The 17,171-nt window shown below is 39.3% G+C and overlaps 1 protein-coding gene across 1 annotated transcript in view; it reads left to right on the forward strand.

The window, feature by feature from the left end:
* Window positions 1–17,171, forward strand: part of LMBRD1 (LMBR1 domain containing 1) — a 144,496-nt gene that overhangs the window by 48,186 nt on the left and 79,139 nt on the right. Inside the window, exons 4-5 of the mRNA XM_069599500.1 lie at window positions 11,643–11,740; window positions 13,973–14,040. Coding sequence (XP_069455601.1) covers window positions 11,643–11,740; window positions 13,973–14,040 — 166 coding nt within the window. The remainder of the gene's footprint in view (window positions 1–11,642; window positions 11,741–13,972; window positions 14,041–17,171) is intronic.

Consider the following 17,171-nt stretch of genomic DNA (forward strand, 5'->3'; position numbering starts at 1 on the left):
CAGTAACCTCAGATATGCAGATGGCACCACCCTTATGGTAGAAGATGAAGAGGAACTAAAGAGCCTCTTGATGAACGTGAAAGAGGAGAGTGAAAAAGCTGTCTTAAAACTCAACATTCAAAGAAATAAGATCATGGCATCAGGTCCCATCACTTCAATGCAAATAGATGAGGAAACAGTCATAGACTTTATTTTTTGGGGGGCTCTAAAATCACTGTAGATGGTGACTGCAGCCATGAAATTAAAAGATGCTCCTTGGAAGGAAAGCTATGACCAACTTAGACAGCATATTAAAAAGCAGACATTACTTTGCTGACAAAGGTCCATATAGTGAAAACTGTGATTTTTCTAGTGGTCAAATTTGGATGTGAGAGCTGGATCATAAGAAAGCTGAGTGCTGAAGAATTGATGCTTTTGAACTGTAGTGTTGGAGAAAACTCTTGAGAGTCCCTTGGACTGCAGGGAGACCAAACTAGTCCATCCTAAAGGAAATCAGTCCTGAATATTCATTGGAAGGACTGATGTTGAAGCTGAAACTCCAGTACTTTGGCCACCAAGTGAGAAGAACTGACTCATTTGAAAAGACCCTGATGCTGGAAAAGATTGAAGGCAGGAAGAGAAGGGGATGACAGAGGATGAGATGGTTGGATGGCATCACCAACTCAATGGACATGAGTTTGAGCAAGCTCTGGGTGTTGGTGATGGAGACAGAGGCCTGGCATCCTGCAGGCTTTGTGACCATGGGGTCACAAATAGTTGGAAAGGACTGAACTGAACTGAACTGAAAATGTTAAATTTTTTAGTTTAAACTATGTGATCCAGCAGTTACACTTCAAGGAATACGCTCAAGAGAAATGGATAAAATGTCCACACGAAGATATATGTGCAAATTCCACAGCACCATTTTTTCATAATAGCACAGAACTGGAAGGAATCCACATGTCCAGCAACCAGTGAGTGTTTAAGTGAAATGTGTTCTGTGTGTGCACTGTAAGTGAGGGGTCGGCAAACTGGCATTCCTGTTTTCTGGCCACTTTCATGCTGTAACATCAAGAGCTCAGTGGGTGTGACAGAGATGTATAGGCTGCAGAGCTGAGATAAGATCTGACTCTTCACAGAAAAAAAGAAGAAAACTCTCTTAGCCCCATGCTTAGTAAAAGAAGCCAGATGCAAAAGATTGCCTCTTGTTTAATTACCTCAGTATGAAATGTCCAGAAAAGGCAAGTCTCTGGAGACAGAAATCAGATGAGTCCTCGCCTCAAACTAGGAGTTGGAGTGTGGTTAATTGCAAATGGCACAAAGCAACTTGTTTGAGGTAATGGAAATGCTCTAAACATGGATCATAGTGCTAGTTACTCAAGTGTATACATTTACTAAAAACCATTTAATTGTGAACTTAAAATTTGTGCATTTTCTGATATGTCAGTTTTATTACAAAGTTTTTGGGGAACTATTTAATGAGCAGATACAGGTGAAGAGTATAGCACAGTGCTGGATATATGATAGGCTGTTAGTGCAGGACAGCTGCTATTATTATGACCTAAAACTTGAGGGGACTTGCATTTTTATGATTTCTATTTTCTAAAGTTAGAATCATATGTGAAAAATGAGGCTGCAAAGTTATGAATTACCAAGGTTTATAAACTGGAATGTGGTTCTTTGTGTATCACACAACATGGCTTCCAAGAATTGTCAGTTAGTAATGCTAATCTGCATTATGTCTATGTATGTACTGTGTATGTGTATTTTATGTGTTGGTATTTCAGCAAATGTTTCTAAGTAGCTTTGGCGTCAACAGCGTAGTCATCATTAGTTCCTACGCAATTGTGCGTTACATTGTAAATTGCTTAGCCTTTTCCCTGAGTGTATAATTTAACATTTTAACAGTTTCTTGTTATAAAAATAGCATTGCAGCATAAACCTTGGAATTAATTTGAGAGAGGAAACAACCAACCAAAATAGTCCTTAAGAGAAACGATTGTTCTTCAGACCATGTCAGATGATGTATTTTAAGTCAGAACCTATACATGATTTTATTCTGAAAGTTCTGTACTGTCAGATCATGCATTGGAATGTTTTAATCACTTTGCTGTGTTACCAGCAATGGTGCAGATGATCTCTTGTATAACGAAGTGCCTCCAAACTTCTTAGTTTAACACCGCAGATGGATGTTATCTCACGTCCCTGTGGGTCAGGGGTCCAGATGCAGCTGTCAGCAGGGACAGCGGTGTCCCAGGGCATGGGCAGAGGCGGCCTCAGCCCTGGGCTGTCTGTGTTCAGCAAAATCAGCTTTTGCTGCATGCACTTTCCATAGGGCAGCTCATAACATGGGAGCAAGCAAGATGGAAGCCAGAGTTTTTTAGTCACTCATCCCCCGCTTTGTTCATACTCTGTTATCAGCAGTGAGTGTAGTCCAGCCCACACCCAGAAGCAGGGCATGAGTATCAGAGATGTTGGCCATTTTAGAGGCTGCCTGCCACAGCTGTTTTGCAAATGTTGACAGCTTTGTTATTTATTCAACACATAATACTTTTATACTTGCAGAATATTTATTAAGTAGACAAGGTATGAGATTTGAAGCCAGCGTTTTGCAGTCCCCTATGTGCCTTTCCCCGATGCCATCTCCTCCCCAACCCCTTAGAAATAAACACTGCTTAAATTCAGTCTGTGTTAATTCCTTGCTTGCCTTATAGTATTACCATGCTGTATCCTCATACTTTTGAACTGTATGTGGATTTATTTGCTTGTTTTCATTCAAGTCACGTGTCCCTAGGATTCACACATGTTACTGCATAAGATGCACTTTATTATCATTGTGTGTAACTATATGCTGCATGGTGATCATTCTGGACATTTGGACAAACGGTGAATGTGTTTGCACATGTTTCCTGTTGTGTGTGTGCAAAAATACATACATGCAGTGGAATCAGTGGGTCATAAGTCATGTGCAGCTTCAACGCCCTAAATAGTGCACCAGCATTTTTCTAAATGTACCAGTTTAAGTCCTGTTAGGAGGCTGTACTCTTTCTAGTTGTTCTGGACCCAGAACTTTGATAGCACCTTGTATTTGTAGTTTTTGCCAGTTTGGCAAATGTGAGGTGATCATTCAGTAATCTGCATTTCTCTTATTTGGAAATGAAGTTGCATATCTTTTAACATTTATTGGCTCTTTTAGCTTTCTGGTTCAAGTATACTTTGGCAGTTGAGATGTGTTTTTGTTACTGATTTAAGATTCTTTTTAATGTACTCTGAGTAGTTTAATTTAGTGATTCTCAATATTTTCTTTTCCCCACTAGAAGTAAGCTGTGTGAGAGGAGGGAAGATGTGAGCTCTGATCCTTGACCCCAGAATGATGCCTGGAACATACTCAGTAGATGTTTGGTGAAATTGAATGCATTTGTCAGGGAAGATAATCATGTGAAGTTTGTTTCATATTTTCATTCTTCTAAGTGATGTGTTACATGAATAGATTGTTCTTAACCCATCTTTGCATTCCTTGGATAATGCTAGGTTGGTCATGGTGGTGGCTTTTTGGGTTTGTTTTTTTAATTTTTTTGCTAGATTTCATTTGCTGCCATCTTGTTTAGGATTCTTTTAAAGCTTGATTTAGAGATGAAACTGGCCTGTGATTTTCCTTTATCATTTTCTCATCAGGTTTGAATATGAAGATTCTGCTGGTTTGCTAAACTGAATCGAGAGGTGCCCTTTCCATGTTTAGAGAGTGCCGTGAACCGCCTAGCACTACCATGTGGTTCTTTCCTCCCATGATCTGTTTACGTGTTACTGGTCACCAGGGAATGGATGTGAGCATAGCAGTTTGTACTAGTATTCCTTGTGACCCTTTCACAAAACTGTTACTCTTCAAACCCTGCAGCTGAACTTGGCTGGTTTTAGAATTCTTTATAGCCATATGGGAATACTTCCAGCAAGGATGAAAACAGTGGTTTCATCGAATTGTTGTTAATTGATGTTGTTAATCACTAAGCCGGTAAGTTGTGTCCAACTCTTTCTAGACCTCATAGGCCGTAGCCTGCCAAACTCTTTCTGTCCATGGAATTTCCCAGGCAAGAATACTCCAGCAGCTTGCCATCTTCTTCTCCAGAGGATCTTCCTGACCTTTGGATCGAAGCTGCTGCTTCTGCATTGACACACAGGTTGTTTACCACTGAGCTACCATAGAAGCCCTTTCATCAGATTAGGAGGCATGGTTTATATCTGGCAATAACAGGCAAGTTTGGCCTTGGAGTACAAAATGAAGCAGGGCTAAGGCCGACAGTTTGCCCAGAATGCAGTGGCACACACCCTCATAGCAAACACCCTCTCCAACAACACAAGACATGACTCTACACGTGGACATCACCAGATGGTCATCACCAGATGGTCAACACCAAAGTGAGATTGATTATATTCTCTGCAGCTGAAGATAGAGAAGCTCTATACAGGCAGCAAAAACAAGACTGGGAGCTGACTGTGGCTCAGATCATGAACTCCTTATTGTCAAATTCAGACTTAAATTGGGGAAAACACTAGGCCATTCAGGTATGACTTAAATCAAATTCCTAATGGGCACACATTGGAAATGACAAATAGATGCAAGGGGTTAGAACTGATAGACAGAGTGCCTGAAGGACCATGGACAGAGGTTTGTGACATTGTACAGGAGGCAGGGATCAAGACCATCCCCAAGAAAAAGAGATGCAAAAAAGGCAAAATGATTGTCTGAGGAGGCGTTTCAAATAGCTGAGAAAAGAGAAGTGAAAAGCAAAGGAGAAAAGGAAAGGTGTACCCATCTGAATGTAGAGTTCCAAAGAATAATAAGGAGAGATCAGAAAGCCTTCCTCAGTGAACAATGCAAAGAAATACAGGAAAACAATAGAATGGGCAAGGCTAGAAATCTTCTCAAGAAAATTAGAGATACCAAGGGAACATTTCATGCAAAAATGGGCACAATAAAGGACAGAAATAGTATGGACCTAACAGAAGCAGAAGATATTAAGAAGAGGTGGCAGGAATACGCAGAACTTTACAAAAGAGATCTCAATGACCCAGATAACCATGATGGTGTGATCACTCACTTAGGGCCAAACATCCTACAATGCGAAGTCAGGAGGGCCTTAGGAAGCACCACTACAAAGCTAGTGGAAGTGATGGAATTCCAGGTGAGCTATTTCAGATCCTAAAAGTTGTTGTTAAAATGCTGCTCTCAATATGTCAGCAAATTTAGAAACTCAGCAGTGACCTTAGGACTGGAAAAGGTTAGTTTTCATTCCAATCCCAAAGAAAGGCAGTGCCAAAGAATGTTCAAACTACCACACAATTGCACTCATGTTATATGCTAACAGAGTTACGCTCAAACTTCTCCAAGCGAGGCTTCAACAGTATGTGAACTGAGAACTTCCAGATGTTCAAGCTGGATTTAGAAAAGGCAGAGAAACCAGAGTTAAATTGCCAACATCCGTTGGATCATAGAAAAAACAACAGAATTCCAGGAAAACTAATTCTGCTACATTCACGATACCAAAGCCTTTGACTGTGTGGATCACAATAAACTGTGGAAAATTCTGAGAGAGATGGGAATACCAGACCACCTGACATGCAGATCAAGAAGGAACAACGGATTGGTTCAAACTTTGGAAAGAAGTATGTCAAGGCTGTGTATTGTCACCCTGCTTATTTAACTTCTGTGCAAAGTACATCATGCGAAATGCCAGGCTTAATGAAGCTCAAGCTGGAGTTAAGATTGCTGGGAGAAATATCAATAGACTTAGATAAGCAGATGACACCACCCTTCTGGCAGAAAGCAAAGAGGAATTAAAGAGCCTCTTGATTAATGTGAAAGAGAAGAGTGAAAAAGCTGGCTTAAAACTCAACATTCTGAAAACTAAGATCATGGCATCTGGTCCCATCACTTCATGGCAAATAAATGGGGAAACAATGGAAACAGCGAAAGACTTTATTTTGTTGGGCTCCCAAATCAGTATAGATGGTGACTGCAGCCATGAAATTAAAAAATGCTTGCTCCTTGGAAGAAAAGCTATGACCAACCTAGATAGCATATTAAAAAGCAGAGACATTACTTTGCCAGCAAAGGTCTATCTAGTGAAAGCTATGGTTTTTCCAGTAGTCATGTATGAATATGAGAAGTGGACCGTAAAGAAGGTTGAGCACTGAAGAATTGACACTTTTGAACTGTAGTATTGGAGAAAACTCCCAACAATTGTAGTGTTCAGAGTCCCTTGGCCTGCAAGGGGGTCAAACCATTCAATCATAAAGGAGATTAGTCCTGAACATTCATTGGAAGGACTGAAGCTGGAGCTCCAATACTTTGGCCACCTGATGTGAAGAACTGACTCACTGGAAAAGACCCTGATGCTGGGAAAGACAGAAGGCAGGAGGAAAAGGGGATGATAGAGGATGAGATTGGATGGCATCACCGACTCAATGGACATGAGTTTGAGCAACCTCCAAGAGATGGTGAAGGACAGGGCGGGCTGGCTCACTGCAGTCCATGGGGTTGCAAAGATTTTCACACCACTGTGTTACTGAACAACAACAGATTTTGGTCTCTTTATTCAGTGATCAGGCAACAATACCTCCCATTTTAGTTGGAGGGCCTGGTGTTTATTAAAGGGCTGCTGATTATCAGGGGAAGTATGTTTCAAACCTGTACTAGGTTGCTCATCACGACGCTGCCATGTTCAGGGGCACAGACTAATTGAGCTTCATCTACTGACCACTCCCAGACAGGACCATGAAGGACGTGACAGCTCAGGGGTGAATGTTTGGGTTACCTCATTTCTCCTGCAACATTCTGTGCTGGTGTGAACAGATCAGAAATAAATGGCTGGAATGGTTTTTCAGTCTCTCTTAAAGTAAGACTGGAGAGAGGTACTCAGGCTGGTGTAGCAGCATTATGCAGGGCCTCCGCTTGCTTCCCTGTCCATCCTTAGTACCTGATTCCCACCTTGAGGCCACCACAGAGACCAGAGACGTGGCTGGAATCTAAGCTGTCATGTGTACAATTCAGGCAGAAAGTCGAAGGAAGAAAGACAAAACGGAGAGTGAGCTGAAAGGAAGATGGGTGTTGTGTGTGCAGCTGGCAGTGTTGACCCCAGATTGCTTCATCTGGGCCAGTGGGATAATTTTAGAAGGCTTTTAGAGTTCCCAGAATATCTTAATACTGACCATCTAAAACAAAAAGCTTTGTAATGATTAATTATGCTATTACAGTATTGACTGAGCTATTCTATGTCTCAGATTTCTCATTGGTAGTCGGGAGGAATAAAGAACGTCTAGAAATTCCAAAGCCTGATTTGTCCAAGTTAATTCTTATGTGAGTTATAAAGATGCAGTTTTCAAAAGATACATTGTTTGCTTTGTGTGTATTTAAAACATCCTAAGAATTATCATGCATTCTTTGCCACAGTTTTTGTCTGGCTTTATGAGAGTTGATGGCTTTCTGTTCACTTGTTTTTGCTAGTTTTATTTTTAAAAAATTACTTGTTTTATGAGTTTAATTTCTGCTGATTTCTGTAGATGTGAGGTTTAAAATTTCTTTTTTAGTACTTTTTTTTTATTTTAGTGGGACTATTAAACCAAAAAGTCTGTTTATCTTTTACTTGTTAGTAGCAATCTTTTAACAAAAACTGCTGCAAGTAAGATGTATTTTATAAAGATGTCAGGATTTGAGAGTGTCATTCCTGTTGGAGTTAAGAATAATTTTCCTTTGAAAATAGCTATCAGTTTGAAGTATAACTTTAAAAGAATCAGTTTCTCTGTTTCATGATAGCATTTTTTTCATTTACAGATATACAGTACCAACTTGGCATTAGAACTGATCTGAAACACATGAAAATATTAATGTATTTTTAGTTTCCTTCTTTACAGTTTAACATTTACATGCTAAAGGAAAAAATCTTTTTGAAGGACACTGAAAAAGAGCAGTCCGATTACAGGCAAATGGCTTAGGATGTGGTGTCAGGGCAGCCCTGCACAGACCAGTATCCTAGAGTCTCTTGAGAACTGTGTTTTTTCCCCACTTCCCTTCCTCAGCTGTCAGTTCCTAGAAACTTGTTCTGGGTATTCTTACCAGCAACGTATGAGATTTTTGGTTGCTGTTCATCTTCATGTCTCTTTATAGTCAGTAACTGCCCTCAAATACTTTTTTGACTTGCTTCATAATAAGCCTGTTTTGCTAGTTCTGGAACTTCTTTAAGATGTACTAGAAGGTACTAGAAGGTGTTGGCTTCTGTGTGGCTAAGCTGGTAAAGAATCCGCCTGCAATGTGAGAGACCTGGGTTTGATCCCTGGGTTGGAAAGATCCCCTGGAGAAGGGAAAGGCTACCCACTCCAGTATTCTGGCCTGGAGAATCCCATGGACTGTATCCGTGGGGTCACAACGAATCGGACGTGACTGAGTGGCTTTCAGAAGGTGCACGTCTTCCAGTGTCTGTGCTGTTTTATTCAGCCTAAGGTCTGCGAGGTCCATCCTTATCACAGGTATTCATAGTTTTTCCTTTTTTATTGCTGTTTGTATGACTGTACCACTCAGCTTATCTGTTCACCTGTGGATGGACATTTGGGTCATTTCCAGGTTTTGATCACTATTAATAATATTGCTGTCAACTTTCTTGTGAATCAGACTCGATAGTTTCCCTATCGCCTGTCTTCAGGGGGATCTGCTTATGTGGCTGACCCTTGACCTGGAAACCTGGCCCTTGGCTGTCACCTGATAGTCCTAATTGATCAGTGGATATATACTGCTGAATACAGAATCATGCAGTCCAGCTTGTTTAGATTGTGCTGTGACTTACGGTACAGCTGCTGTCCTTCTTGGAGTCTGTGCTTGTGGTAATCTTAACTGGTCACTCAGGCAGTTGTGCCTGCATCATAGATCGCCAGTAGGAACCCTGGACTCTGCCCCTCAGGCAGGCTTCTCTGGGCAGAAAGAGTTTGCATGTGTTGCTGCACTTCATTGCTGGGGGAGTGGAGCTGTCTGGGTATATGGTGGGTATGTGTTAACTTGGTGAGAAGCTGCTAGACAGTTCTCCACAAGGTTGTGCTTATATAGTCCCTCTTGGAAAGCATGGGAAAGTACGTTGTTCTGCATTCTTGTCAATACTTGGTATTGTCGGTTTAATTGTAGCCATTCTGGGGTCTGTAGCCTCTCATGGACTTAGTTTGCATCTCCCTAACGCCTAGTAATTATGAAAGTAAAGGAAGTGAAGTTGCTCAGCCTTGTCCTACTCTTTTTGACCCCGTGGACTGTAGCCTACCAGGCTCCTCCATCAGTGGGATTTTCCAGGCAAGAATATTGGAGTGGGTTGCCATTGCCTTCTGCAGGAGATCTTTCTGACCCAGGGATTGAACCCAGGTCTCCTTCATTGTAGGCAGACACTTTACTGTCTGAGCCACCAGTGAATAATGAAGAGCACCTTGTTAATCATGCTTTTTGGCCACTGAATATTGGGAATGCTTATGAAATAGTCATTGGGCTCTGTGCCTGTCAAGGCCAAGGCCAGGGCCACCAAGAATAGACACACGGACATGCTGAGGCTGAAGGCAGACCTTACTGCATCTGTCAGTTTATCAAGCTTGGCATATGGCTATCAGCCCAATAAACTCTGTTGTAATTTAGGGTTTTTCCCATTCTTAACAAATTATTTGATTATTTCAGTCCTAATACTGATATAGTGTTTAGGGTGATGTATAGTACTTTCTCTTTTATGTTTAAGTGTTTGAAGCTTTTTGTTGGTCAGTTGCTCAGTTCTGTCTGACTCTTTGCAGCACACCAGGCTTCCCTGTCCTTCACATCTCCTGGAGTTTGCTCAAACTCACATCCATTGAGTTGGTGATGCCATCCCACCATCTCATCCTCTGTTGTCCCCTTTTCCTCCTGCCCTCAATCTTTCCCAGCATCAGGATCTTTTCCAGTGAGTTGGCTCTTTGCATCAGGTGATCAAATATTGGAGCTTCAGCATCAGTCCTTCCAGTGAGTATTCAGGACTGATTTCCTTTAGGATTGACTGGTTTGTTCTCCTTGCAATCCACAGGACTCTCAAGAGTCTTCTCCAACACCATAGTTCAAAAGCATCAGTTCTTCAGAACTCAGCCTTCTTTATGGTCCAGCCAGTATTTTGGTACTTTTTTGAATACTTGTTTATTTCCACTGGCTGTTAGATTTGTAATAAAAATGTGAATTCTGGCTATTCTCTGGTTTACAATAGAAACATCAGTATTCATTACCCTTAAATATTTACTGTCGTTTTTAGTGTCTTACAATATTAAGAGGCTGCATAGATGTCACAAAGTATTTGTAGTGCCAAAATTCAGTATGCTGACAGTCATGTTGTGATTAGGCAGTATAAATTAACTCTGACCGTTCTATCAATTATTTAGTCTTGTTTGTTCTGAGTTTTTTTTTTTTTTAACTATGTTGCATTTAGTGGGGGCTGTTTCATAAGTGACTTCCAGAAAAATGAAACAGTGCTAGCTACTATTTAGATCATGTTTAAAAATTCTGTAATTTGTACAGTCGTTCTTCCCAAGATAATGAGTGATTTAGCTTTATTATACATTACTAACAATACTTTTAATTTGTTAGTAATTTAAGTATTATATATTACTAACAAACCTTTAATAATACTTTTTTTGGATAAAGGAGTATAATGAGTCTCATCCTGTGGTTCCTTCATATAATTTGATATTCACTATTTCCCATGAAATAGTGTATGAAAATAAATGTAAATACACAGATTTCTTAGGTTTCTTGAGACTGAAAAATTGTTTATGTTGTTTTTATATTAAATGCTGTATCTATAGCTGTTGAAATTTCAAGTTCTATGTTGAATTAAAAATAATACTTTGACTACTGGTTGAAAGTATCTCAAATTTAATGTTATTTTAAAGCAGATAAATAGAACTTCATATCACTTAACTTTGAATCTGATTTTACTGTTTCTTACATTTTCTCTGTCCTGAGTTGTATTTTCATAAGATCAGTTTCATAACATTGCATATTTTAAACTCTTGCTCAGTCTCTGGGTTGTGTCTGACTTGTCGTGATGCCAGGCTTCCCTGTCCTTCGTCATCTGGAGTTTGCTCAGATTCGTGCTCATTGAGTGGATGATACCATCTAACCATCTCCTCCTCTGCCCCTCTATTCTCCTTTTAGACATAGGTTGGGGTAATTATTTGCAACAAAAGGATCATATCAGTTACAGCTGTTTCTTTAACTTGAGTGACTGGCAAATGTATCAGCTGTACTCAGTATTAAGTTGGAAAGAATATAGAAGTTAAAGTTTATTTACATAAGATCGTTCATAGAAAGTTCTTAGTACTGTGGTGTGTACATCTTAAGACCTGAGATGTTAAGAGGCTACAATTTATTGACACATTTAGTATCATGATTGTCAAAAATTGCCCCAAAGTTAACTTGAATTATGATTTGCTATGTGATAATAATGGTGTTGACTTCATGAAACAGGGTTCAGAAAAGGTTGATTTGGATATTACACATACATATCAAGTTGCAGGTCTAGGAGTCAGATAGGGGAGTGAATTTGGAGTGTGTGTACCTATATGTTTGAAACGTTTGTTAAGTTGGTGTGTTTTTATTATATCTCATCTCATTCTTTCTGCAGCCTTATATTCTGTTATATTATTCTGTGTATTCTTCTGGATCCCTTTTGTCTACTTCTACTATGAAGAAAAGGATGAGGATGATACTGGTAAATGCACTGTAAGTAGCTTTATTTTAGAGGTCTCAATTTAGGGGGAAAGGGATTATTTCTTCCTGTTTTCAAATAATGTGACTTTGAATTTATTCTCGAGCAGTGTTGTCTCATAGAAATATAATGTAATCCACATGTGAATTTAAAGTTTTCTAGTAGCCACAATAAAATAAGTAGAAAGAACAATTAAAATTACTTTTCATGACACATTGTATTTAATATTATATGTTCAAAGTATTATTTCAGATAGTCAAAAATGTTTTTTAATGAGACATTACTTTTTTTCACATTCTGTGAAATTTAGAGTGCATTTTATACCTGCAGCACACCCCGGGTCAAACTAACTATATTCCAGGGCCCAGGAGTCACAGGGTACTTGTGACGGTTGTTCTCGAGCAGTTCTGCAGCTGGGTCAGCAAACTTATTTCTGCGTAAGGCCAGTGTACAGTGAGTGTGATGTGAGGTAGGAGGGCTGCGTGTGGCCCACAGGATGTGGTTTGCTGACCTGTGTTCTAGGACGGAAAGGAGGACTCGCAGACTGTCCTTACTGATCCCACAGTAATACCGATACAGAAACCTGGTCAGCAGAGCACACGTGCATGTCCAAACCTGCAGACCAAGGGCGCTGAAGGCTTGGCATGAAGCTCTTCACTGAAACATCAGCAGGGAGAACTCAGGAGTATCTTAGAAGCACGTTAATATAGTATATGACTGAGTTGGGCCTGTCTCTGGAATGCATTGGTGGTTTAGAACCAGCACTTCTATTAATATATAGTAATTTAATAGGTCCTAGAAGAAATTGTATGTTGAAAGGTATTTGCCAAAATTGAACACTTTATTTCTAATTTAAGGGAAAAACAGCATAAAAGAATAAACTTATTTTGTCTTTTTATTGAGTTACAGGAATTTGTTTCATAACTTGTTTTTGCTCTGTAACATTTAAATACAGAAGCAAATATATTCACTCAAAAGCCAGCATTAGGCATAGCCGTGCTTATTAAAACTTTACAGCATTTGCGTTAAGATCGTTAGCAAAGTACATCAGCAATATTTTAAATGATTCCCAGAGTGGTAGTCAGTGCAATTTGTTAGAGGAAAAAGTGTTTAAATATTTATAAAGAAAGTTGAATTATTATCTGCAGATACTGTGTAATTCTGTATTTGAAAACCCAGGGTGTGTAAGGTAGAGTGGCTAGTCACAGATTTGCTGTTAAACGGGATGAGCAGGTGCTTCCTCTCTTCACTGCTTCTCAAGTGCATCTTCCCCATCCCCTGTGGTTGACCCTCCTTAACTTTACCCTAGGTATTTTCCTAAAGACTGTCTCAACTCCTTTGTGAATAAGAATTTATCATATGAAGCATAAAGTTACATTTTAAAAGGTGATTATTTTAGAGATTTCATTAGGCCAAGAGACAAGTCCTGTTTTCTTTTCTCACTGAAGTAGCTTTTCCTTTGAGATTAACTTTTCTTTCCATGTATTTAGAGTGTCTGGTTTGTGTTTTTGTTAAACTTTGGCTTATATTATGCGTACTAAGGAAAGCACAGACTTTAAAGAACTGAGTTCTTGGTTTCAAGTCCTTGTTTAATCCCTTGGCACCTCTGTGACATATGGTAAATTATTTTACCTCTGGGCCACAGTTTCCTTATCTCTGAAGCAGGGATGGGAGTGCCTATCTCAGGGGTGTTGTAAGTATGAAATGAGTTTAACATATGTAAAGTTCTTAGAAGCAGTCCTGGCATGGCATGTGCTTTATATATGTTTATGCATATTTATAAAATAAATTTTTATAAGTATATGTTTTATATATTATATATATATATATATCCAAACATATAGATTAAATATTTGTTGCTTAATTATTACTTAACCCATTTTGATGAATTGGGGTATGGGCATTGTAGATTCTGATTGCTCCCTATTTTGAGAAATATTTTATTAAATATTCTGGTATTTATTAAAGTAAATTAATTACTGTTCAGTCTCCCAGAAAGAATTCATTATATTTTAGGTGTACTACCTTTTCATGAGATCTAATCATTGAAAAGATTTAAAAAATCTAGTATAGTGTGAAAGATACTTAAGATGTATTATATACATTGTTTTTCAATAAAGAGGAACTTTGTACAGTTGAATATAAATGTATATTGAACATGAAAATACTGTTACACTCTAGCAAGAATACTTTATATTTTAAAAGTTTTACTAAATGGAATGTTTTTTTTTTCCTTTGACATCTAGCAAGTTAAAATGGCACTAAAGTATACTTTGGGATTTGTTGTGATTTGTGCGCTTCTTCTTTTAGTTGGGTAAGTTTTGATTTTTCTTTTCCTGAAAATAGTAATAAGGGCTCATTAATAAAAGTCCAAGAAAGAAAATCAAGAAAATCTTAAGAGAGCAGACTACCAACAATCAATAACCACTACATTGTTCTATCTAGATATTTTTTAATGTGTTCAAATATATGCAGAAAGCTCCTTCTCCCATATACCCTCTGTGTTGTAATTTTACAGAAATGTGACTACTTTTTATGTGATTGTTGGTAATCACTGGTTGATATATTGCAGGCATCTCTTCAGGATAGATATATCATTTTTGTGTGTACTGCATTCCCTTCTTAGGATATAACAATTTATTTGGCTGGTCTTCTAGTGATGGCTACTTGGACATTTATGTTTGCAGTTTTTGCATTTTTGTAAACAACACTAATGAAAAATCCTTGTGTGTACCTCTTTTCAGATTTGATGCATCAGTCTTTAAAACTTTGAATTAATCTTTGTCAACAAGTTCTTTCTGTTTTTCTTTCTCTGTCTCTCTTCTTTTATTCTTCCTGCTTCCCTCCTTCAGTCTCTCTTTTCCTCCCTTCCTTGGCCGTGCTGGGCAGCTTGTGGCATTTTAGTACCTTGATCAGGGATTGAACCCAGGCCCTCAGCAGTGAGAGCATGGAATCCTAATCATTGGACCACCAGGGAATTTCTAATGAGTTCTTTCTTAATTCTTTTTCCATACATTTTTATAAACTTATATCAGTAAGTTTTTTATATTTTTTAATACATTAAAAAATCTCATTTTGGAAAACATTTATCCCTGTTAATGGAAGACATTTATCATTGTTAAAATAGATCTTGATTTTTTTTTTCAGCAGCATTCTTAAGCTTCTTCATTTATTCAACTGTAAACACTTAATAGTCTTTCCTGGTGGCTCAGACGGTGAAGAATCTCCCTGCAATGTGGGAGACCCTGGTTCGATCCGTGGGTTGGGAAGATCCTGTGGAGAAGGGGAATGGCAACCCGCTCCAGTATCCTTGCCTGGAGAATCCCATGGACAGGGGAGACTGGTGGGCTACAGTATATGGGGTTGCAAAGAGTCGGACATGACTGAGCAACTAACACACACACACAAACACCTAGGTGTGCCAAAGAGCATGTGCGTGTACATGGAACACTGTAAGGCTAAAAAAAGAAGGCCTGCCTCTCTAGGTCAAGTTGTGGGCGTGATCACAGGAATCAGTATGACTCCAAGTACAGCCAGAACCAAGCAAACAAAGGTTTCAGAGATGATAAATGGGCTTTAAAAATTGAAGTGAGACAGCATAGAACCTCAGTTCCTGAAGACCAATGAATTATAAAAAGCGTGCATTTGCTGTAGAAGCAGTAATGAAATAATTTCTGTGAGGAAAATTATTTTAAGATCCCCAGCATAAACAGTGAGTTGGGAATCAATTAAAAAACCTTAGAACTGAAGATTTCAAACTTCTGTCTTTTTGTGCCTGTATGCTGCCCAACTCATTCCCGAAAAGGAACCAGAATCAGATTCCTACCAACTTAAGACTCCTAAGACATGTCATTTGTCATGTTGGTTTCTGCAGAAGCTGCATCTTGTGAAGTAGTCTTTAAAAATAAAAATGAAAAAAAAAAACCAAAGAGTACCATGAGAAGCCACTTTCTCCTTCCCACTGTAATTTTGCTTTATTTGCTCTCTAAAGATTTAAGAAAAAGCAAAATCATTGGTCTCAGACTCCTAAATTAATGTGACCTCACTCCATGGCTGATGTGGCCAAGATAGATGCTTTAGTATAATTAGAACAGAAGGACTTTATATCAGCAGGACTTTAGGACTCTGGCTCCACTGTGTTTACTATAAGGTACACTGATGACAGGGTGGAGGTCGGAGAAAGGTGAAAACGTCCATCACGGGGTAACATGACAGGTAGCAGGACCCTAGGAAGACTTAAAGGAACCAGTTCCATTCTGGCAGGGGAAACCCACGTAATCAAATGTCACAGTTTCAAAATTATCACTCTGAATTCAGGAGTAAGAGGCACCGGGTTGTAGATACAATTCCATCTGTAGATACTAGCATTAAATTTAGAGAGGAAAAACACTTAGTGAATTAATATTATGGGTTGGGGTTTCTTAAGTGATTCTTAAATCCACCTGTGATACAGTTCACAGCTATGATAAGAAGTCTCCCATAGCCCTGGCTCAGAGTTGGTCTTTAGTTTCGTAAAGTCCGTCTACAGAAAGTCATGTAGCTGTCTGTCACTGCTAAATCTGTTGTTTGCAGAAGCCCCAGAGCTCTGTTTGCTGAGTTGAGTCCTTGCCATTTAAGCTCTTCCTACATACAGGTCATGCATCATGCAGTTCTAACCACAACACAGTATAACTACTGTCAGTGTCGTGGTTTCAGGGTAACTGTTGGACTTCTTTCTCACCTGTGTAATCCTCTTTGCATACTGGACGCTGTGAGCCCTTATCAACTTGTTCCTGAGTTATTGTCACTGTTGGAAGAGATGTGACCTTTTCCATGTCAGCTGGAGGAGGCCCTGTATTTTCCACTTGTTGAAAGGATGTGTTCTAGTGGTTTTGTTATTTATTTTAGCTCTTAAATACATTTTTAAAGTCGTTTTTGGCTTTCTAAGTCAAGCCAGATCTAGTTATGTGAAATTGCTTTGTCAGAGTTGGGGGTCCCTTATCTGTAAATCTAAATTACCTAGAATAGAGATCAGCAAACTTTTCTTAAAGAGTGGATAGTATTTCAGGTTAGTGGACCAGGTAGTCCATGTAGCAGTGCTTAGCTCTCCTCCTATAGCTCTACAGTAAGTCACAGACAGTGCATAAACCAAAGGGCATGACCGAGTGCCAGTGAAACTTTATTTACACACATGAGCCCTCAGTAGTTTGCTAGCTCCTTATTTCGAACATGACTGAGAACCATCAGTGAAATCACAAATCTTCATAGTAGCCAGGATATCTTTCCCAGACAAAACAGATTCTGAAGTGTCTTCTGCAGTTTATTGGTTCTTTGCAGGGGGTTAGGAGAGCAGAGAAAGAAAGACTAGGCCGTGTTGGGGGGGTGACCCAAGAAGGCAGGATGAGGAGACCCTTGGAGGAGGTAGGGAGCCCAGCTGTGTGTGTGTGTGAGGGGAGGGCAGCGCAG

Source organism: Ovis canadensis, chromosome 9 (genome assembly GCF_042477335.2).
Source record: "Ovis canadensis isolate MfBH-ARS-UI-01 breed Bighorn chromosome 9, ARS-UI_OviCan_v2, whole genome shotgun sequence".
Taxonomy (NCBI): domain Eukaryota; kingdom Metazoa; phylum Chordata; class Mammalia; order Artiodactyla; family Bovidae; genus Ovis; species Ovis canadensis.